The sequence below is a fragment of the Haemorhous mexicanus genome, chromosome 6 (assembly GCF_027477595.1).
Source record: "Haemorhous mexicanus isolate bHaeMex1 chromosome 6, bHaeMex1.pri, whole genome shotgun sequence".
NCBI classification, from domain to species: domain Eukaryota; kingdom Metazoa; phylum Chordata; class Aves; order Passeriformes; family Fringillidae; genus Haemorhous; species Haemorhous mexicanus.
In genome coordinates, this window is record NC_082346.1 from 30,860,175 (window position 1) to 30,884,366 (window position 24,192).

Sequence of the window (24,192 nt, forward strand, 5' to 3'; positions counted from 1 at the left end):
CTCTTCACCATGTCCTGCCAGCGGCGGAGAGCCCTCTACAGAGTGCCTGAGCGGGACCGGCCCCAGCACCGCGGACAGATCCCGGCTCCGGGCGGACCGGCCCCAGCACCGCGGACAGATCCCGGTTCCGGGTGGACCGGCCCCAGCACCGCGGACAGATCCCGGCTCCGGGTGGACCGGCCCCAGCACCGCGGACAGATCCCGGCTCCGGGCGGACCGGCCCCAGCACCGCGGACAGAGACCGGGGTGTCTCCGGGCTCTGCCGGAGGGAGGGAGGGAAGAAAGCTCGGCGTCCGCTCCAGCCCCGCTCGGTTTTGTGGCCCGGGTTCCTGCGTACTGCTCTCAGCCCGCTGCGGTAGCGGCACTCAGCTCTGCCGAGAAATCTCCCCACACGCACTGCCACCCACCTTGCTTCCCACGGCGCCAGAAGAGGGCTTGTATTTGGGCTCAGAATCTGGCTTCTGTGGATCGGGATTTAAGAGCTCGGACGATGCCTGGTTACAGTGGTGTATCAGTCTACAGACCCCGAGGTGCACTACAGAGTTAAAAAGAAACCTTGGATCTGTCACGGCGTGGAGGGCTAAAACAAGCCCTATACAACCAGCAAACCCAATCCAGGCCTTCCTGCCTCACTGCAACCAACTTTACACACACACACCCAGCCGTGAGAATTCCCTCCTTCCTTCAGCAACTGTAGGATGAGGCATTTTTTTCTATCTGGCTCAGGGTAAAAGCATACCCTGGGGGTATCAGCACACATCTGGAAGGGACTGAAAGGTTTTAATCCAGCCTCCACTGCAATCAACAATGGCAAATGAACCGGTGATTCTGAATGTTTATGACATGGTGAGTATGAAATACTGCTGACTGGGGGGCAGTGGGGCTGGGTGGGAGTTCATGCTTGGAGGGCAGGCACTGTACAAAGAGGAGCCAAGCACAGATCCCCAGAGAGGCTGATTCCCTCTCTTCCCTGGCCCAAACTCCTCATCCAAGCCTATCATCCTCTCATGTCAGAGTGTCAGAGATGATGCTAACCCTGGTTTTGGTTTTTTTTTTTTTCTTAGTGTTTAGCATATTCATCTGGTTTACAGGTATTGTGCCAGATTTTCTACAGGTTTTTTCAGGAGCAGCCCTGGGTGTGAGGAGAGGACTTTGTAATTTCTAGTGCCCCACTTTTGAAGAAAATGTGATCACCTTAAGGATGATCACATCCTTAAGGAAGGATGCAAATGTGATCACCTCTATATGTGTTAGAGATAATTTTCCTTTAATTTTAAGTGAGCAAGCATTACCAGGCTGTGGGGTTGGGGTCAGAATTTCATCTGAGGAGGAGAAACAGCTGTAGAGTTGCAAGTAAGAACATAATTTCTGATAATCTGGATCAAGTCCTCATATGCGTAAGATTGTAGTTAACAATGTTCTCTGAAGGTTAATTGCAGCAACAAGAGTAAGAAATTGTCTGGTGAAGTTTCAGCACAGAAAGGGGCATGGGCACATTCTGCTCAGCAATATTTCCTGAAAGTTCACAGGGCAGCAAGTGGTTTTCCTTGACCTCTTCTTACAAGGGGGAATATGAGTGGGTTTTTTCTGTGCTAGCAAATCAGAAAGTCCAAATCTTGGCACAAACCCCCAAAGAGAAGGCGGCTTGGCACAACCTATTTGCTTTCTGGTCTGACAGAAGCTTAGGAGAATCATGTTCACATGAGGAGTGTTTTGATGATTATGTATCTCACCTTTGTTTTTTGATTACCAACTAATGATTTTAAAAAAGTAGTTTTCAGATCTTCCACAAATTTAACAAACCTTTCTGGGGAAAATATGGCCTTACAAGGCCCAGGTGCTGACTGAGCTCTAAATATCCAGCTCAGACCTTTAAGATTACAGCATACGTTTGCCAGGCAGTGACAACTTTTACCAGGAAGCCCACAGGAGAGTGTGGGTTTCCCTGCTGGGGAAATCCAGAGAACAGACACCAAAGAGATTAGGAGTGGGTTGCTGTAAAAGTCAAATGTCTTTTTATCACAAGAATCAAGGGATCTTTTGTGAACTAAAGCAGGTGGGTTGTTTTCTGAGGGAAGAGTGAGTGGTAAAAGGTTTTTTAGGTAGGACTGTATCTGCATCGGTGAGCAGTCTAAAAAGCACAAGTACAGGGGACTGAAACTGCCTCTTCCAGAGCTATTATTGGTCCAATTGAGCAAGTCGGTGTAAAATCCTTCCCAAGACTTTGGTCTTGAGTGTTTATTGGTCAGTTGCTTAGCAGCCTGAACTGTGAACTCTCTGAAGAAGTTCTTCAACCAACAGGTTTGGTGGCCCAATTAGGTGGTAGCTAGTGCCCGATAACAGGGGACTCACATTGGAAATGCACTTGCTAGAGTTTATCATTAATCCTTTGAGGAAAATAAAGGAGTTGTGTTGTCCTTTTATAACATCCACTGACTTCCTTGCAATTTTTTCAGTTTGTTCTGCAGCAGACTATGGCCTAAGCTTTCCTCTCTCAGCCCCTGTTGATCCATCCCAAACCGGTGAATGTTTCACCACTGAGCTGAAGAGATCCAAAAATACTGGATGGATATGGTCTTTACCTTTTTATGTTTGATTGATTGACACCAAAGATGAAGCCTTAAGTAACTAAGGCAGAAGGAGCTTGCTGTTCATGGTCACTGTGTTCTGAGATGGACACCCAGACACAGTGAACAGAATTGAGGTCACCAATTTACTTCAGGTTGAGTAGTTTTTGCTGCTTAGCAAACCATGGAAATCTTCATGTGTAAGTACTAACTCCATGAGTTAACCAGTCTGTACACAGAAACCAATCTATTTTCATACAGCATCTGTTTGACTACCACTGAGTCACCTGTAGCTCAAGTCCTACCTTATGACTATTGCAGCTACATGCTTTTCCATTGCTGCTATGATTTTAACACCACGAAGCCTGGAATGTAGCCATGCAAAATCTGCACTTTGTTACACTGTGGTGGGGAATTGCGGGGGAACTGGGAAATGAGCACATTTGCTTGAATGACTGTTGGAAAACTAGCCTCAGTGGAAAAAACCCAACAACAACAACAACAAAAAGACAGCTGGGAACAACAATTAACTGGATGTGAAGTTCTGCTTTCCTGACAGAGAACATGACCCCCGTATGGCAACTGGAAGCACTTACGCTGCAGGAAAACTTATCCCTGGGGCAGAAGTTCAATTATGGGCTTTGTGCAGCTATGAATATCCACTCTGTGTAGTCTTGTGTAGTCAAAGATTATAGCCATTTATCCTTTTACTCATTGGATATGAAGCAGGCTTCTTTAGGAAGAAAGAAGCCTGCTATTTAATGAGGTGTTTTGCACGAATTGCTGAAGCAGGTTAGATCTATTTGTAGGCTTGTTTTTTTCAGCATAAAGTAATGGAGCAAAAATCACTGGGTATTCCCAGTGTTCTGAATATCATCATCAAAAGCAACCTTTCTTCACCCTCAGCACACAGGGTGGTTTTACCCTATCTCATGCCAAAGAGCTTGTACATACCTGGACACTTGCAAAACAGACAGGGCAGGTGGACTTTCCTGCTCAATTAGGACAGTTTAAAGGGTAGATATGCAGGATACTGAACTCTGATTTAATGTGTAAGCGTGAACACAGAATAACAACATGGATCATGGGTTTGGTCACTGATGAATCTCTGCCAGTCTGAATTCAGCTCTTGCATGGACTTAATCTAAGCCATCTGCTGGTTGGAGACCTGCAAGAAATAACTAGGTCTATAAAATCTGTGACAGAGTTTGCTCAGATTAGTCAGTTATGACTTTGCCTTCAGAGGGACAAATCAAATTTCTTTTCATAACTTGCAGCTCTCTTCCCTCCAGTCTGCCTCAATAAGCTGTTTGTCATGGAACAGATCTTACTTAGACCACAGGCACAGGGTTGACTTTTTTTAGTTAGAATATTAGCCTGTTCCCTCATCACTTTAAGTTTTTGTGGCTTAAATCGGAATAGTTTATTTAGTTATGGTACATTAATAAATGTTGCCTACTTCAATCAGGCAGAAGAGTAACTGTAATTATTTCCTGGGTTTAAATCTTTAACAAGCTAAACATATTCCACTAAAAATAGTTTGCTTGGAAGAGATTCAAGTTTGGGGGCTCTCATATTTTCAGCTTATTGCATAGCACATTCATGCTATCATATTAGAGGCAAAGATATTCATATCACTATTGTTCCTCTTTTATTACAGCTGAGGTTGTCCTGAATTTCCCCTGTCTTTGCAATTGATAACATACGAAAATATTTTGATCTACTGGCATTTTTGCTTACTCCTTCTGCTGGGGAAAATGAGTCCCTGAGATGTGCTGCAGAGGAGAATGAAGGGCCTGGTCAGCAGGGAGCCAGGGAGCAGTGATGTAGGGTCTGTTTGAATGGGAGGGGGGCTCTCTTACTTAGCCTTGTCCCACAGGTATTCCATTGATTCCACTGACAATACTTGTCATTCCCTTTGGAGAGGGAAATACCATTCAGGTCACTGTAGATGGACTGAAGAAAGGAAGATGCTTTGTGCCTCTGTCTTCAGTACATAAGGAGTCTTTGAGTCTATAATAGAAACAGCAACAGGATTGCAAGCAAAGGACTTCATTCTGTGAAGTGATTGTTTTGAAGCACTGACTAGATTGTGGAGCATATTATCTCTCTGGAGGAACAATAAGTCTAGTTACTCAAAAATGTGAACATGTTTTGCTTACTGTAGGTGAAAGTCTCAGATGCTCTTAGCTCACTTAGTCAGAAGAGTGAAAAATCCTAGTGCAGGTGGTGGCCCCATCCCTGCACTGCTTGTTAGTTGTTTGTGAGCTGCTGTGTATGGAGAAGCACAGCATCACCTGACTCTATTTGGTATTCCAGGAAGCCACATGGAGAGGAAGGGGAATTTTTTGTCAAGTGAGTTGATAGCTGTGAAATTTCTTGCTGTAATGAACTGAATGATTGCTCTAAGTCAATAGTAGAATTTGTGGTCCTTAAAGATTAAGTATTGGACAGTCACTAGGATTTTTTTCCCTCCTCCATATATTGACCACACATTTAATTTTTGTATTTAACAAATAGAGAACAAAAAGCAAATATTGCCTTTGGGGGATTTTAATTGAATATATATATATATATTATATGTATATTCAATATATTATATATATATAATTAAATGCTTTGATTTTCCTTCAGATATTTGCGAGTCATCTCTGGTCAAAATTATTAGTCAAATCTGAATCATTTCAGTTCTCCAAAACACACTGTTCACTCAAAGGTTTGCCTTGTTCTTGGAAGGCCATGGCAGGTGTACCCTATTCTTATTTGTTCTGTGACCAGTCACAAAACTTGTATGAATAAGAAATGCCTAGGAAAAATCTGGGGTGTTGTAATCTTCTTCACAGGCTTGTTCTGGAGGTAAGTGTGAAGATTTTGTGTTTAGCATTTTACTCTATCACTGACTCTTCATTTACTCAGTTTTTTATTAATTCTTCTGTCTTCAAAGCATATCAAGCACAGGGTACTGGATAACAAAGCAGAATGGTGAGCTTACAGGGGCCTGGAAATGGGTTCCCCACAGTGCTACAGCGTATCCCACAGGAGTGCTAAATGCTCTTTTTTTCTAGTAGTCAGACATAGTGCTGCTCAAAGGTGGTAGTGTGATGGATCAGGCAGCCCTCAGGTGCTTGTTTTATCCATCTTCCTGGAGCTTTGAGTTGGCTTTCTGTGCTGGTTTTTTGTTTGGTTTGATTGGGTTGGTTTGTTTGGTAGGACTGTGTTCAGATTTTTCAACTACGCATAAGCTGCATAATAGGTTCAGGGTTCATAATCACTCTTGTCATACTATGATACTTTCTGTTATGGGCCCAAAAACTCTCTGGGAAGGCTCTTGGTTAAAGGTCAGAGAGCCTAAATAGACCACTGCTGAGAATGAGGGAGGAGAGCAGAAAAAGTTGCTCTCTCACTGGATAGCAGCAGAGTCCTAAGCCCAAGATATGAGAGGTGTGTCCAGACTGCTTCAGTTTTCTTGGATACAGCAATTCCCAGTGCAAATGCTCTTGACTTTGAAAAAAAAAATAATTTTAAAAAAAGGTGTTATGGCAAATTTGGTGGCAGTACATTAGAGGTTTCAAATAAATCAGGGTGAGCAGCCTGGCAGTCTGTGCAGGTGAGGAAAACTAGGATTTGTTTCTGCTTCTCTTTTCCTCGTAGCCTGCATCAATTTCATTTGAGTGACAACAGGCTGACCTCAGATAGGGTGGTAGAGTGGGATTGCTCCCTTGCCCTGCTTGAATGCAGGAGCAGAGGGACAAGAAAATCAGCTTGGTGATGCTGAGCACTGTTTTGTAGTCAGTGCTTGGAAGATGACAAAATGTAACTAGACATCCCTCCCCTCTGGTGTCTTTGGGGAGAGGAAATCAATTGAAGGAAGAAAAGATTAAAAGAACTATTACACTGAACTGCAGCTAAGTTCTTTCCTTCAAGAAGAAGGAATCCAAACATGTTATCTGATTTAAATAAATAAAGGAGGAAAAAAGGAAGTGGCATGGCCCAAGTTAATAAGTCCAGCAATGAAGTGTGCCCATTTATGTATAATAAGTGAATTTTTGTTGTCTTAGCAACAGCCTGGAGATGTGCTATCCATCGGGGGAGCAGTCTGTTTGGATGTTGTCAGGGTGACAAGCTGGCTACCTGTCCCTGTTACTGCAGATCTTCTCCAGCACTGCAGCCCTGTCACTGACTACTGTATGCTTATGCATGAGGTGCCTGAAGAGCTGTCTCTTGACTGCACACAGGGCACTGCTCTCTCCAGCCCCAGCATTTATCCCATCAGCAAGCTCACTGAGCCAGTGCTCTGCTGCCCAGTGGACTGACTTCAACTGACTCATCCAGGGCAACACGGGAGTTGTCACTTCTGCTAGTCCTGCTTGCCTTAGGAAAACTGCTCCACAACATGCTGCCCTTTACATCAGCAAATGTAAGAAACCTAAGGAGAACCTAGGAAAGGTAAAAACAGTGTTAAAAAAGGTGTGAACTCTGCTTCTGGAGCAAATGCCTCATGGATCCTGTCATTAGCCCACAGTTCCCACATCAGTGCTCTTGAGTTGGTTCCTGCAGGCGACAGTCTGACCTTGTGTCTCTAAAGCACTCATTTCAAGGCAGCCTGAACTCTTGTGGGGTCAGGAGACTCCTGGGCAGGATTTCACGTGTAAGCCCAGGGGCTTAAAGTAAGGTTGGCTCTAGGTACGGAAGATGCAGAGTTACTTTTGCTGTTACTGTTAAAGCTGTTCTTTAACCCCGTCTACAGGCAAAGTCCCAATCCCCTGGCCTGGCTCTGAGCAGCTCTGAGAGAAATTATTGTTTCCTCTTCGAACCATATGGAAGTTGGTTTCCAGTGATTTTTCTCTGGTGCTTTTTGGGCTTTCCCCTTACAGAAAGGCAGATTTCTTTTAGAACATGACACTTCTGTCAGCAAGATTTAGCTTCTGGCTCACTAGGCTGTCAAGGTTCCTAATTTTACTTGGCTATTCCTTAAAACAAAGAAATAAGCCCCAAACCAAACAAACCCTTCTTACTATTGATGAAAGCTGGTGTGTTGACAGTACTGGAGACTGTCATTCTCCTGACTAATAAATTTATGCTAGCAGTAGGAAAGCAGACCCTTCTGGCTCTTGAACCTCATCCCTAGTGTATAGGTTGAGCTGCTCTGGTGTCATGGCTCAGCTGGTCATCCAGCTTCCTACTCAGGCAGCCCACAGGGACTAAGTCATACATGCAGTGGGAGCTTCTGTAGGGGAGAGCTGAGCATTAGTGAGCTACTAAGTTGGAACAGCTGTCAGATCTATTTCCAAGTGTGGTGATCAGCAGGTATATGGTTGTGCATTAGTGAAATGAACTGAATTTTAATGGGTGTCTTAGGGCTGAAAGCTATGTTAGTGACCTGAGCTGCCCTTATTCTAAATCTCTGTTTGTCTCAGTCCCTCTTGTTCCTGCCAAGATGACGTAGCTGGAGCTTGCGGGGGGTGGGGGCAGAGACCAATCAATAGAAAAAAAAAAAATCTATATTTCTGCTGGGGAAGAAAAAATCCAAAATTCTCAAGTCTAATGACTCTTTCTCTAACAAGTGAACTCAGACTGTTAGGAAAGAAAAAAAAAAAATGCTACCATTCTAGGCAAACAGTGGATGGTTTTGAGTATGAAAGATTCAGAGCAGAGAAAGCACCTCACTTCAGAGTTATATCTGTCAGCATGTGAATCTGTGGGACTTCTCAACTCAGAGGAAAATATGAGGCTGTATCCTAAGATTGGAAAATGATTTTAATTGGTAACAATTTTTAAACAAGTAATCTTTAAATGTCTGGAAAAGCAATGATAAGGGAAGAAGAAAATTTGAGAGAAATAAATGATCTCTGATAGGTGGGAATGCTGATCTACAGAAGCAAGTGTCTGATGCTAGAAATGATGAAAGCATTTCAGCCTGTTTAGTGCCTTCATTGTGTGTGTCAACATATGAGTTGAATGCCATGTGATTCCTGATAGATCCCCATCTCTGGGAAAGGGAGGACCTGGCACAATGTAAGCTCTGTTGATTATATGGTTTGCTGAACCTATAACCTTGGATCTGTTACTTTGCTTTCCATATGGTCATACTTAAACCCACAAGGAACTATCAACCCTTTTGCTGTTCTCTTCAATATCTGCTAGTGAGTGACTTATACTGGATCCTGATGCAAGAAATTAAGCTTCCTAGATGCTGATTGCTGCCTTGGGGTTTGGAGTGTATGAGGAGCCCAGTGTAGCCTTCCAGAGTGAATTACAGGCTTTGCCATAGGTTAGCTTTCCCTAGGTACACAATGTTCTCCTACACATCTGTTCTTGGCTCATCTGTTTGTCTTGTTCTGTTTGGGATAACTTGGAGCTGATGAATTTATAATTGCCCAGTATTTGTCATCTCCCCCAGGTCTGGACTAGCCTGGTGAATGTGAGAAGTGACAGAGAGAGAGAAGCAAGAGGGATTAATCTGATAAATCATAACCTCTGTCATTAATCTTGACTTTTGGGCAGCACCTGGGGCAAGAGCCTCAGCTATCTGCTCTAGTTCCATAAGAAGAGGCCTAGGTTGTGGGTATTTTCAGGCAGGGCTTGGTTGCTTTCTTAGCAAATCACTTATCTAGAAAACAGAAGGCTCTACCTAGCAAAGTATCGATATAGAAGAATGTTTTAGGATATTTGGCTGACCTCTGGATTTCTCTCAGGAAAGGTTTTTTCCCTCATTGATCCTCTTTCATAGCTATCAACTTTGAAGAGATGTCTTGACTATTTCAGGGCATTTGGGATGGCATGACACACCCAGATGTTTCGTCATGAGTGCTGCTTATGTGCTGGGGCAGTAACAGTACTAGTTCTGCATTTGGCTCCTACCATTTAGTGTGCTGATGCATCTTGGGTGACAGAGACCAGGTTAAAATCCCCGGGGGTCTCAAATACAACTGCCTTTTCACACAGGACTGCCAGAGAAGCAGAGAGCAGGAAACTCTGGATTTGCTTGTTCTGGGTCTCTTGTGTGAAAATATTTCTGTATTGTTTGAAATGCTTACTTAGCAGAAGAATGCATATTTCCAGTGAATCCTAGCTCTTCCAGGAGGTTGTCCAGGCTGGAGCCAAGCTATAGTGCTTCTCACACTTGTTCTATGGCCCACTGAGCATGTATTTTATATGAAAGGAATCTATTCCCTACTTTATATGATTCTAAAACCGTTTCACCACAAAGGAATGAGAAAGCTGGACTCCAGATATGCTATGATCGATCAGCCAGGCTGCTTCTCTCTGAGGCAGGTGGAGAGTCAAATCTGGTCTTTCTGCCAGGCTGAAGTTGTTAGAAAGTTGGTTTGTACCCTCCTGGACCAATGTGTGGGCTCCTGGTTATTAGGTACGTGCAGAAAGCACTTGCTCCTCCTGGGAATTAAGAGGTCAACCTTGCTTTTCCCTCATTCTACTGGCTTGTTTTCAATGAGGACATTTTTAGGCAGATGTCAGGCTTTGTTGTGCTGAGAGGATCTTTTCTGCCTGCAGATTCAGTTACTTGTGAAGCTTTTTTTCTGAGTCTGTCCCAGCACTAAGAATTCAAGGGCTATTATACCTTTAGAGCACACATTTGATGGAGACATTGTGGAAAGGGGGGAAGACAGTGCTGAAGGTTTCCAAATCTGTGGAGGCCAAAGCTAAAAACGCATGTCCCAAGCTGAAATCCACCCACCATCTGTCTCCAGCTCTAACATTCATTGTTCTTGATTGCAGTACCATTTGCTGTACTTTTATTCACTCTAATTTTTATGGCTGCTTGTTATCCAAAACAGCTGGCTATCTTCTCTTTGGCAATTCTTTGGACCTATTTTCTATTGCTGGAGCACTGTGCCTTGTGTGCTGGCCATTGCAAGAATACTGGGGGACAGGGCATTGAGGAATTGTACTGGATTGAAACAGAATGGATGAATTGCAGTGTAAACCAAGGAGAAACAGGAGCAAATTAAATGGGTCCAGTTCAAGCTCAGGTGTTCTTGGGACCAGAAGAAAGGAAATACGATAAATCCTATTTTTTCTCTTATGTGTCTCATAAACAAGAGCTGTGACTTCTGCAGAGCAAAAGCCTCTGGAAGGATGAAAAAAAAATGCAAACTGTATGGATCCCTAAAATTTCAGTTTTTTATTGTCTGGGTCAAATTCTGTCTCCTCCCCTGGGCAGAGTGCTGCTGACAGGGAGATGCTCTACATAATGGTAGCCAGAGGCCTTGGCAAACAGGCAGGACACCCCTGGGGGGGCAAGGGAGGACGGACAGGAGCTCACCCCAGCACTGTGTTAATTAGATTGGTTATACATCCCCCTGACTGCTAAACATGTACTCTTCTGCCCTTTTATTCAGGCAGAGCTAATAGGAAGGAACATGTCACCAGAGAGCTGAATTGGGAGGTAAAAAAGAATGGGCATGGGGAGGAAGAGATTGTTTTGTACACATCTGTTTTTCAATTTTTAACTGCACAGGAACAACTAAAACTTTTTCAATACTGTTTGAAGCACCCTTTACTCTTCAGAGAAAAGCAAGGAAGCAGGAAGCAAGCTGGAGGTGATATTCTACAGCTCACATGTCCATCTGTGGCTTTTCAAGTGCTGTTTGTAATAGGGCATGTTATTGAAATGCTTCAAGGATTCCCTTCGTGTAAGGGAATGTGTAATTACTCTGGGATATGCAGTTTGGTGCCTATTGCAGCTGCTCTTCTGACTAATTTTAATGTGGTTAAAGCCATTTGTGGATCAAAGAAATTTATGCAGATGAAATTTTAAAGCTAGTGTGAAGAACAATTTAATAGTCTCTAACACATCAGGTACTTAAAAATCCTGTACTTGGTACCTCTGAACTTGGATTTTACCTCTCATACCCAGAGGACTTTGAAGCATATTTCTAACTGTCTGTTACCTCTCCTGAGATTTCAGAGGTGTCTCATTAAAGCTGGTGTTCAAGCCTATTAAATACATGAATGCAGCTTCTAATGATGCATCTCATTTAGGCGAGCTGACACCAGGAACTGACAGGAATCATTGCTGCCCTGGTTCCCCGGTGCCTGGGAGAGTGAAAGCCACCTGGAGAAGTGCAGGATAGTTCCTTCTGTGTTGGAAGATATTAGCCAAGTATCTTGAAAAGGCTGCTGACTTCCAGGGGCACACCAACCTTGTCACCCTACCAGCTCCCCTCCCTCCTGAAAAGTGCAGCCTCAGCTCCAGGAGATTGCAGATGGGAAGCATCTGTCCTTGAGCTCTCAGTCTCTCCAGCCAGTTAATTATTAATCATCACAATATCCCTCATGTCAAGCATCTGAACTGCCCATGAAGCATGGAGAACTGTTTTTTCAGTCAAGTCAGAAAGTTGAAGTGTTCTGCTACTCATTATTGTAAAGCTGTTGTTCTGTCAAAGAATTTAAGCAGCCAGAAGTGATAGTTATCTCATCTGAGCCCACACCAGATGACTTGGAACTAGCAGGGGCAACAAATGTGCAAACTGGGAAAACGCAAGAGAAAGTTAAGCTTCTTTCATGGGTCTGGCAACAGAACTGGTGCTGTACCATTGCATGGGATGGGAGCTGTAATGCTACTGCAGCTACAGGTATATTGCCCATTATGAACACCTACCTACTAGGAACATACCTCAGTGTTTAGCTCTCTGAAAGATACCTGCTGGGCTGTTAAATCCTGGGTGGCACAACTAATTTTCTGTGACTGTTGGCTGGCTGTTGTGCCTCTCTGTGGTATGCTGCTGCTTGCCATTGCTTAGAATCAGAGAGACACTTGAGGTTGTATGGAGCTCTAGGACTTACCTGTGCTCTGATTCAGCTTCTGTGCTGTTCTAAAAGAGAGACTGAGAAGAGACAGACCAAAGAATAGGTATGAAAGAAGAAAATCACTGAACTCGTCTCAAGGCACTTCTTACCATTGGGAATATTCAGACATGAGAATCTGACCCAACTCCTTCTAGCTGAGACAATTCTAGTGGAAATGGAATGGCACCAGCACTTCATTTCTGGTTGAGGCAATATTCCACTTTCCTGCTACCATTTAAAATCCTACTGTGGGAAGCCTTGGATGTTGCAGGTAAGTGAACCTATTAAGACAGGATGATACACATGGCTTAAATTGTGCTCTTCAGGATCCCTAGGATATCATTAGCTCCTCAGGTACCTCTGTGTTCTCCTCTGCCCTTCCCTCTATTCCAGGATGCCTTCATGCAGAGTGAAAGAAATTTTAGTGGATCTGATGGCATGCTTTTTTGTCTGAATAAATTGATGATAGAGTATCAATAATTAGCACAGCAAGGGTCAAACTCACTATTCCTTCATTCTTTTCTAAGATACTATGTAGAAGACCAACTCTTATTTACATGTAATAATAGATTTTTTTTCTCCTCCTTTCAATTCCAACATAACATTGTGTTCAATGACACCACAATGTTTTGTGGAAAGTACAAGTGCTTTGAACATGTGGGAATCAAAAAGCTCTAAACTGATTGTTTCATGCTGCCAACAAAGCATGTCCTTGGACTCTGGCCAAGAACAACCAAACCTTCATTTTGAGTAAAGCACTGGATGTTGAGAAAGAGAAATACCCAAACTTTAGTCCTAGTTCCTATCTCAACTGCATTTCTAGCAAGCCACTTTAATCTCTTTGCCTTGAGTCATCTCACCTGTAAGATACCCTATTTATGGGATGCTTAGGTGTTTAAAGCTCTGACTGCTTTTTGGCACTTGGGATGTAGCTCTCTGGGGGGGGGTTTGATCCCCATAGGGATGGGAGGCAGCAGCAGGATTTCTGGGTGGTGAGCTGAGAGGCAGCAGCCCTGCATCCTGCTGGCTGCCTGACCTGTGTCTGGGTGAGCACATGCCCTCCTGCTCCATCCCTCCTGCCTGCCCTGACAACCCTTCCTGGCCTTCCTGTCAGTCAGGGGGTGGTGGTCCCAATCCCTTCTCACTAGAGCCTGCCTGGTCAGGATGGGGGATTTTCTGAAGCAGTCACCCACCACACCTGCTGCTGGTCTTGGCCTTTACTGCCCTCTGACCACAGACAGCAGATGAAGTATTTAGAGACAGCTGCTATTTCTGTCATTAGCATCCAGACTTCCTGGGAGAAAACTGCTGAAATCTGTGACAGCTGAAATCTGAGTCAGAGGAAGCTTCTTACTTCAGCATGTACAAAAGCAATGGGAAAGTGGGGGAGGGAAAAACAGAGCTCAATTTGCTATTCATTTAGTTCTGTCAGGAAAGCCCAGGCAAATCAAGACGATGGTGTGCGAATTGCAATCATGCAGGTTGCTGCATGGTGAATTTGTTCAAGGGATGGAAGATGCAAAGAGGTGGGTAAGAAAACAATGCAGCATGAGAGGGCTGTGTGCTGTGCTTTGTGCATTAGCTCCTCCTGAGCAGTTCTGTGCTCTGGACCTTGCTGATGGTACTTGACAATTTAAAGTAAATGTATGCCCCAGCTGTGCTGCTGTTGCAGTGGGTGGAACAGGATACCCAAGGGATCTGCTTAGCCTTTTCCACTCCAGGGCATGATCCTTTCTTAGTCCTCTCCAGGGTACTTGCCATTATTTCCCTGGAGAAGGAAAAGGCTGTTATTCCCAGTCTGCAGCTGAGGCACTAGCTTGCAGCGAGGCTGGCTTGTCTGGTGATAGCACATGAGGAAGGGAATGAAGCTGTGTCAGGGCAAGTTCAGACTGGACATTAGGAAAAAGGTTTTCACTGAGAGGGTGATCGGCCACTGGAAGAGGCTCCTCAGGGAAGTGGTCACAGCACCAGCCTTGTATGGTTCAAGGAGCATCTGGACAACATTTTTAGTCATTATAGTTTAGTTTTAGATAGTCCTGAGAGAAGCAAGGAGTTGAACTTCATGATCCTTATGGGTTCCCTCCAGTTGGAGATATTCTGTGGCTCTGATTAGGTAACTTGTTGCACAGTCCCTTGGATTTTGATGTGCAGTTAGGATTGTGAGACTATTCTTATTCTTTCCAGATGTAGCTGCTGAAAATGGTCTGATTTCTTTTTAAGGACTGTGATAGATATTTCAAAGCAAAGTGTTTTACTGTGGCTTCCCAGTTTACCTGTGCTCTCCTTTGATGGAGTTCAGATAGCTTCCTGCACTGAAGGGAACTGTGGGTCAGAAGCACTCTTCCAGCACTGAGTCTTTTCAAAATGAAAGTGCAGGCCTGTTGTTATCGTGATTTCCCATTTGAAAGAAAACTCCCAGGATTTAATGCCGTACTTGATGCCAACAGGATCAGAGATGGTTCTTTTCAAACCAATTAATTTACAGAGCATCTCTGGTAATACAATTCAAGAAGCTCTCTGAAAAGGTGTTACTTAGTAAACAGGGGTAAATGAGCCAGAGCATGGGCAATTAGTGCTCCCCTTTTCCCCTGTGACTCTGTATAAGCTTTGGACTGAGATAGGAGGAGGTAAAGGAGAAACAGTCACTCCCAGTTCTGCCCAATGACTTGGCAACAGGATTACATTCATGTTAATCCATCAAAATTTATCCTCTGCCTTAGAAATAAAAACAATTGCTCTAGACAAGCCTGAAGTCTTTATGCTGACCTGTTTACACAGGGTATAATTTAATTTGATGGCCAATAGATTTGAAAATATTCTTGCTGGACTTGGTACCGGGCAAAATAAAATGCTACCTAGGATTTTGGGGGGATAAGAACACAGGGGTTACAGGAGGTGATGTGGTTAAGCACTGCATGCACATATGTGCTCTGGGGACAGCTTGACAGGCTGCAGGCTTTTGGAAAGAACTAGTCTAGCAAAGGAGCAGGGGGGGAGAAAGCATCTGCCAGTAAATAGATGGATAAAGATGTTTCATGCTGCTTTTAAGGAGCACCAATCATCTTTATAACTTTGACAGGTGGCAGTGGGGCAGGAGGGGAGGAAGCGATTCAGAGAATTGTGTGGGTGGTGAAGAAATTAATCCTAATGAATTGGAAGAGCAAATCCACAGTGGGCAGAAAGCTTTGGATTTCTGCCCTGCTGGATATGAGTAAATAGAAGAGAATCCCTTTTGCACGCAAGAGCTAATTGGGCAATTACAGGGTAATCTCAAAACTTTGCTTAAATTGTATTCTGACTACCAAAGTGTGAGGCAGATTCTCTCCCACAGGTTCACAAGCCTTGCCCAGTCTTTCAGACAGGTGAAAGCCCATCTTTGAAACACTTCCCCTCCTTGTATTTCCAAGATTTCCTTTCCATATTTTTATTCTTATTCAATGAAAAGAGCACACAAACATAAGAATGGCCAGACTGTTTCAGACCAAGGATCCATCTAATGCAATTTCATTATTCTTCCCTCAATGCCTGCTTGTGGCCACAACTGGGAGATGGAGCAGCACAAGCATATATGACACCTCCTTCTAAGACATTCACCCGATTTTAGCTCTGGGGCTTCTCTGAGCTTGACCTCTGCTTCTTCACCAAGCCTCCACAGCTCTCTCTTCCATTCAGTTTTCCAGAGTAAATGTAACTTTCTGTGTCAACAGCCCTTGCTGGTAGCTTGCAGGTGTATTACTTAGTGGTGAAAAGCTAAGTCCTCTTCTGATTTCCTCCCTCCTACTACTAATACAAAAATAAAAGTGAGAGGTTCCAGCATGGGAATCTCACCAGTTTTATTTTGGTGGAAATAAGAAAACTCTGAGGGAAAGACTGAATTAATTTTTTTCTGCAACAGTGGGTGTCAGGTTTGAGTTCTCCTTTTACAGCTTTGCTATCACTTGGCCCTAAAGACTTCTCTTCTGACCTTCTGAGGAAGGATTGAAGAAATAAATGTTACTGGAGAGGCCATCCTTCTATTTTTTAGGTCTGCCTAGAAGCTAGAAGTGAAAATGTTTTCATCTGCTCCTGAAGGGACAGGGTCCTGTGACAATTTGAGTGAGGAATGACCAGTGAGAGTGCTGCCTGCAGCGCTCTCTGCTGGACACTCAGGATCTCCCATCCCTAAGCTGTGAGTTCATGACGTCTAAATCTTTATTGTGACTGCACTTGAACTAAGATTTGAGTGCCACAATGCCAAGCAGTTCCACATGCCGAAGAAACAGAGCAGCTGAATGCTTCCAAAATCTTGGCTATTCTTAAGGCTTTAAAACTCAAGACTGATTCCTGTTTACTTGAAGCATCTTCCAAAGTCTCACTTGTGACATGAATCCTGTTATTATTCTCCATCCCATCTCTCTGCTGAACCTAGCTGGCATTCTTTCTCTCATGAGTGTTTTTCTTTAGGACTGGCACCAGTGCAGCAATTCAGCCCCAGGCTGGTCTTGCTCACATCCATTCTGTAGTGCCATCTGATCAAACCGATGAAGAGCACGTGCCTTGCTAGGACTGAGCTGGAAGGGAAAGCAAAGAAGGTATTTGCAAACATGGGTGCACAAACCCCACGATATTAGTGCTCAAGTGAGGTAGAAACCATGGCTACACAATGACACAAAATAGAAATGAAGCTCATGTCAGAGTAGGGGGTCTTTTTTTTTACAAAGATGGAGGAAAAAATGTGCATTGCTGGCTATTTTTCTCTATCCAGCACTGTTTTCATACTTGGTTACCTGGACATTGCTGCTGGAGGGTAGCAAACCAAGCAGTGTGTTACTCTTGTTGTTTACCACTTATAAATGCACTTTGGAGGATAAAGTAAGTTGAGAGTTAAAAAATTTGCATCTTCTGTAGTTTACTTGCTGAAGAGGGCTGTCTTCTGAGTGGCTAATTATTGCCAGAGAAAGCAAAGGCATTCCTAGGGATTCAGCAGCACACTTGTTTAAGTCACCATGTTCTGGAAGAGGAGGATTAGGAGAAAATTGTTCCTATAAGGAATTTTGCCAAGGACCAATCTGCAGCACTGCACCTTTGGTGCAATACTGGGTTTGTTTCTAGGCTTGATTACTAAAGTAGCATATGTGAAAGGAGACTGATTGTTGGATTTGTGCACAGTCTTGGACATATTTGCATATTGCTAGCCAGGCACCTGATGGAAAGCAGAGGGTTAAAACACTGCTGTTCTCCAAGGCTTCGTTGTGCACATACAGACTGTATTTCTGTTTGCAGATGTGGTGCATGAGCAAATATGTCCTGTTTGCATGTGAAGTTTTCTCCATGTTCTCCTGTGGAAGGAGGTAATGCTCTCCTGCTTACAATATGCTGGTGATTGCCTTGTCCTGCTGTTGATGATTCATTTGTGATACCAACAATGAGCTTCAGCCATTAACTGGGATTCCATCCTATTTCACAAAGACACTTTGTAAATAGGAGTTAGAGAAAGAGTTCTGGCTCCAAAGAGATGATGAGCTACTTCCCCTCTAGATCTGATAGGAAGCATGTGAAGAGAGATTGATTTCTGAACTCCATCTGGTGGCACTAGCACCTCCTGAGATCTCCCAGTCATGCAAGCAATCTGTTGGTCATGATGCCCAGTTTTATATTATCTTGGGGATTTCATCCCTTTGTGGTCTCTTCCAGTAAGAGAAGCTAAACAAGATTATTGTGGTGTTAAAGGGAATCACAGTAAAATTAATTACAAGAATGCTACTGAACTCGTACTTCATAGAACAAATGGAACTTTCACATAAGATGAAATATATCAGGCTGGGCTGCTGATCTTATTTGTTTGATGAATCTGTTTACCTCTCCCATGCATCCATCTAACTTAGGAGAAGGCAAATATATGGAGTGGGAACTGAATGGTCTCAGAGAATCCATTCATCACCTGCATGACTTTCATTGCTAGAGTGTCCAGATCACTTCTCTGCTAGATAGGAATAGAAATCTTTTTTTTCTCTTGGTTTACTGGATAATTAGCTTAATTTATGGCTTTATGACCATTTGTATTCCTTAGCTGGCATGAGTGAACTTATAGAAAAGCAGCTCAAGGGAACAGAAATCCACATGTGCTGTACAATACCCTTCATCACTTACGCAAGTCGTGTCTGTATCAAAGCTGAGACCATTTGAATGGGGTTTTGCCCTTGTTCTGCACTATGGACCACTCTAGAAAGAGGGTGATGACTTTTTTTAGGTCTCTGGTTCTCTGAGAAGAATTTCTGGGACAGTATGGAATATGAATTATGTATAGTGTCCTATTATGAGCATGTGCTTTTCTTTTAGATAGTAATCAAAATGAGAGTGTGCTTGGAGTGTGCTCCTTCGCCTCCAGATACAAGTTGCAATCTGCTTTTGAGAAAGTTGACAATGGTCGACCTCCTAAGGCCAAATAAGGTTTTGTTTTTCTACAACAGATATCTAGGCATCAAAAGGGTCCAGATATCTTAGAATGCTTTCTTCTTAGAAGGGCCAGTCTATGGAGGCAGCTTAATCTGAGGGCAGAGATCTTAGATATTAGAGGATATTGTGAGCTAGGTGAGGCATCACAGTGCTTACGTCTTTCTCCTACATCAGCCTGGCCACAGTTCAGATTAGATGTCCACTCTGCATGCAGGAGAAACATTTGGCAGCTCTCCAAGGGATCTGGCAGACACCACCATTTGCACTCCATGGTACAAATATACAACCCTTTCTCTTTTCACTGAAGCAAACAGGAGCCAAGATGTAGTTGCAGTATCTAATGGATTTTTATAGAAATAAATACTAATGGGGGTGGTGAGGAAGAGACAGAGGAAGGAATATTCCCAGAGAAACTTGTTACATAAGGCAAATTCTCCTCTTTGGTCTTGTTAAAGTATTTCCTTATCTTACCTTTTCTCCTTCAATTCCTGATTTTACTGGGAATATTTCAGATGTGGAGATACTGTAAGAAGCAAGTCTGTGAAGGAAGCAGTTGTCTGAATCTCTTGGTTCATTTCAGATCTGTTTCTAGATGTATGCAACATACAGCAGACTAGCACAGAAGTGCTTTAATACAAGTGTAAAATCACTATTGTGCCCAGAAGAAAGGAAATATTTAGGGCAGCCTGAATACTAGTCCACCGCATGCTGTGCTGTTTATGAGGTGGGGGTAAGGAGGAGAAAGAAAGGACAACCTAATGTCTTCCAAAGAAGCTTCACTCTCAGGTTTGTGCCTCTCCCTGTGCAATGGTGTGTGTGACCCTTGGGAGAAGCAAGCCTAGAGGCTGTCCCTTTGAAGGGACAAACACCTGCACTTTAACCTGAAGTGGTTTGCACACAAAACAATATCTTCATAGTGCCAAATGCTGTTGCCTCATTGCCACACAGTGCTGCTAGCAGCCATTTCTGTCTTTCAGCAAGGGATGGCTTTTAAATGCATTTGGAGCTGCACATCCAGGGCTGCTCTTTAAATGAAGACAGGGGGAATTCTTGGGGGGGGGGGGGGGGGGGGACCAACAAAACCCAAATCTCCTGTAGCCCCCACCCAAACCAAAGCAGAGCACATGACATCAGAGTTGTTAAGACTCTCCCACAGCTTTTTAATTTGTTCCCAGCCACAGTAGCATGCTGCACATATTAATCATTCTGTTGCATCCTCATATGGGGGGAGCAAAAGCATCCCTAAAACATTTTGTCAGCATCCAATAGGTAAATGCCAACAATAAGAAATTTCCTCATTTCCTAAGCCATTCGTGTTTACTATCTTTGGTAATTTTAAATAGTGTTGCAATCACTCAGCATAGAAGCCCTTGGGTCATGGGTTATATATTAGTTCAGACAATTTTCTGTCTGAACTTCCCTAATTGGTGTTCCTGTATCAGTTTTGTGCCTTGCAGACGATAATTATTCCAACAACCTATTTTGGCATTGAGCTAGATTATACAGTTACCCCTTCTTGAGACAGCTCCCTTCTCAATGAAATGTTCCTTGCTTTACTGTTTTATTTTTTTTTCCTTCTTCAGACCAGCAGAAATGGGGTTTGAGGGAAGATGTGTTTGAATCTCCAGGGCACAGCAGCATTTTATCATTGCTATATTCAGGTTCCTTGTTTTCTGTTTTATCTCTTAAACTCTAATCTGGAGCTATCACTGCAATGCGATTCCTCAGTAGCTGTGCTGGAAGAGCAGAGAGAGAGTATACAATTATGGCAAAAATGCACACGTATCCATTTACTTGTATGAAGTGCAGAGAGATGAGACACTGTATGACATTGGCACTGTATTTGAAGAGTTGTATCCAAGACAGGACAAACACTGCAGGGTAAAAGGACAGGTTGTTAGCTGCAGGAATCTGAATTTCCCAGTATTTTTCTAAGCTAAGCTGGTTAGGCACCCTGCCAGCCAGGCAAGGGCCTTGGAACCTCTCCAGGAAAAAACCTCAGCTCACATTGTGAAAGGGTTTCCCCTATCTCTGCTGCAGAATAGATTCTCTTCTCAGAAGCTTGGAGACAAATATTGATTTTTTTTTCTTTCGCAATAGCAAACTATTGTTAGTGGCACGCAGTCAATTTCTCTCATGGACACTATGAGGTATTTTGAATGTGGGCCACCAAAGCCAGCATGGAATATAGATTGCTTAGTGCAAGCAGGCCCTACCCTGCTCTTTTCTGATCTGCTCTTGGCTCACAGGACAGGCACACCTGGTTTTGACAAGTGATTGGGAAGGAGACTGAGTGAGAATTTACATGCCTATACAACATATAATTTTTGATTCTACACAATCCTTACACTAAAGAGAAAATCTGAGGAATCTTACATTCCTTTTTTCACTTTCTTGTAAGGATTCAGATTCACCTGTGGGTAGGTTTAACTCCTGGATATGAGGTGCTAATGCTGCCATGAGGAATCCCCAGGGTGAGTCCTACTTTGTGGATCATCATCCTTATTGGGGATTCTCTTTACCTGAGTGTGGAGCTCACATTGTAGTGGAATGGGAAGGTCTTCCATTTAGATTGCTGATAATGATGGTGTTAAACACTTCAGGGTAAATGGGAATTGGAAGAAGAATTTGGAGGATCACAGTTTTGAATGTGAATGTAGTATCATGCTGATGAAATTTCAGTTTTGACCTGGTCCGGAGTAAATCTGTGGTATATCCATAGCAGAACAGGGAATCCCTCTCAAATTCCTGTTTGGCATCCTAGCTATGGAAACAGATGGTGAAGGGTCTTTGAAACTATACTGTAGCTTGAAAGAGATTAGTGTTTTGCATATTCTCATTAGAAACCCAAGAAGAGATCACAAGAAATCTGCCTCAGGTGGTCAGGCATGGACTACTGGTATGCCTGGATTAACCAAAAAGTAGGTATTTGTGTTTGCCCAGGCAGGGACATTCCAAAGGAGGGCAAGTTAGTAAGGAAGAATCAGTGCCATATTAGCATTTTGGTATCATGGAAGAGAAATTCAGGAACCTGAGAAGAGATCTAGACAAGCCTTTGGAAGAAAAGTCTTAGCTGCTGGTTTATGTGGTGGCATGAGTCTCTCACTCTCTTCTGCTGGGCAGTTTACATGTGCATGCATCACTTTGAGGGAGAAGCTATGGCTGGTGATTAGGGTGTTCATTTTGGATTTGAAAGACTGAAGTTCAAATTTCTGCTAATAATCTGTCAGAGCAGATATGAACTGTGGTTTTCAGCACAGTTTTTGAGGGATATGCCACAGCTCTTGTCAATCAGCTGTTCTGTGGGGTCCCGGGGTGCATGGTACCTACAGCCCAATACTCTGAACAAAGCAGATGCTTTGGCCTGGGCAGGACTGATGAGTCAGCTGCAGTGTGTTTGGAAAGGATGCACTGAATGTCTGTTTTCTCTCAGTAATGCTGGATATCAGGATGGGATTAGCTTCTTCTTTGGAGAGAAACACTGCTACAGGTCCACAGAAGACAGCAAAGGATCCTCACCAACAAAGAAAAGGAGATGTTAACGTTTCTTGGTCTGAGCAATGCCACAGCACTACTCCACATCTGAATAATCATTTACCAGCCCTATTTGTTATTCCAGTTCTCAGTTACATCCTTTCTGCAAGAGGAAGGACAGTGAGCCCTAAGGCCGTACCACCCAGCTATGTCAGGGTCAATCCAGTTCCAGAGCCAAAGCATCTGCACTGTGCTTCAGACAGCTCCTGATGAACTCCTGTCCAAGCTGTTGGGTATTTATCTCCCCTGAATTTTTTTCCAGCTCATCTGAATCCTCTTTGATGGGAAGTTTATTTATTGACAGTCTGGGCTGAGGGCTCACAATGCAGAGAGGTGTGTAGTGTCTGAAATACACTCAGCCAAGAATGTTAGCAGCCTCCTTGACATCAGCAGAGCAAAACAGTTCAGACCATTCAATACTCTGTCTTGCACAGACACACTAAAGCTTTCTCAATATCTGGTTTTGAGTCATACAAATGTTTTCTTGTTCTTTTTTTGCTGCCAGGAATCTTCTAAGCACTTAGTCAAATTCTCTCTTTTTTTAAAAAAACGAAGTATGTTGCTCCTACTTGAATCTTTTGTATCATTGTTAAGCAGTATTCTCCCATAATTCATGTCAGCCTTTCAAATGTTTGAAGACTTGTCATTTGCAGTCAGTGCTTTGCCAAGCTATTAGTGCTTCTAAATTAATTCTTATATGTCAGTCTTGCCACTTCCATGATCATTTTGCTGCTGTTCTTTTCCAATACCTCTCAATTTGTCATTGTGAATGCATCTAAGGCAAAGGTATTATTACTTCCTTAAGTTTCCAACACGTGTAAGTTTCTCAGGCACATTACATGAGTGAATATATTTCAGTGTAATCCTGCCAATGGATGTGCTTTTTTTTCTGGCTTCATATGCTTGAGATGAAGAGTTTCATAAAAGTTGTCCAAACTAAGGGGATACAGCATGCAAAGGGGTGTGCAATAGCATGGATAATCCTTCTTGAGGGCTGCTTATAAGATTACTGTGTGGGACAGGCTCTTGGAACTGGAACACACTCCAGCAACCCCCCCTCAGTGACTTCTGCTTGATGTCCCCAGTCCCACCCTGGCTCACTGAGCTGACTCCTTCAGGCACAGTCAGTAATGGAGTTTAGGGAAACAGGTGGAGGTTGGAAAAATGGCATCTTGCTTCCTGTATGCTGTAAACAGGCTGCTTTAAATACCATGTTTGGTACACAGACAGCTGAGATGGGCCATTAGTGTGACTGGTGTGACAAACCCTTGGCCTGGTGGGCTGGCTTTGTGTGAATCTACAAACAGAAGAGACAGGGATGGTCATTCTGCAGGGACAGAAAATAGTTGTTTATTTTAGCCAGGAAGTTGCCCTATGTCTGTCTGTGAGGCAGGTTCTCACTCAAGCACTGAAGCATGAGTTGGATGAGTGCTGGCTCTCCTCAACAAGAGAACTGTATTTAATGCAGAGCACACCGGGTGAGCTGCCTCTGAATAGCAGCTTCAGATGTACATGCCTTGAGGCCAAGGATACACAGCAGCCAACTTGTAAACACCTCACAGATGTAGCTGCAGGAAGGAAGCTCTGCTCAGGACAACACCTGCCAGCTGTGTAACAGGGTAATGGAGGTTACTAAACAGTAATGGAGAAAGCAGAAAATTGTAAGAGACTTCAAGTAATACCAATATACTGAGCTAGAACTGTGCCTACCATTTATAGGATGAGGCTGTAAGTGGAAATGCTGGATGTATCCCATTGCCACAGCTAAATCTTGCTTGTGACTTTTAATTAAAATATTCTGAATACACACAAAAGTTAACTTGTGAAATGCTTACTGTTTCATTTC

The 24,192-nt window shown here is 43.4% G+C and overlaps 1 protein-coding gene across 1 annotated transcript in view; it reads left to right on the plus strand.

The window, feature by feature from the left end:
- The first annotated feature begins 340 nt into the window (after nt 1–340).
- Nucleotides 341–24,192, plus strand: part of LOC132329040 (deubiquitinase DESI2-like) — a 50,266-nt gene continuing 26,414 nt past the window's right edge. The window contains exon 1 of the mRNA XM_059849654.1: nt 341–846. Coding sequence (XP_059705637.1) covers nt 808–846 — 39 coding nt within the window. The 5' untranslated portion in view covers nt 341–807. The remainder of the gene's footprint in view (nt 847–24,192) is intronic.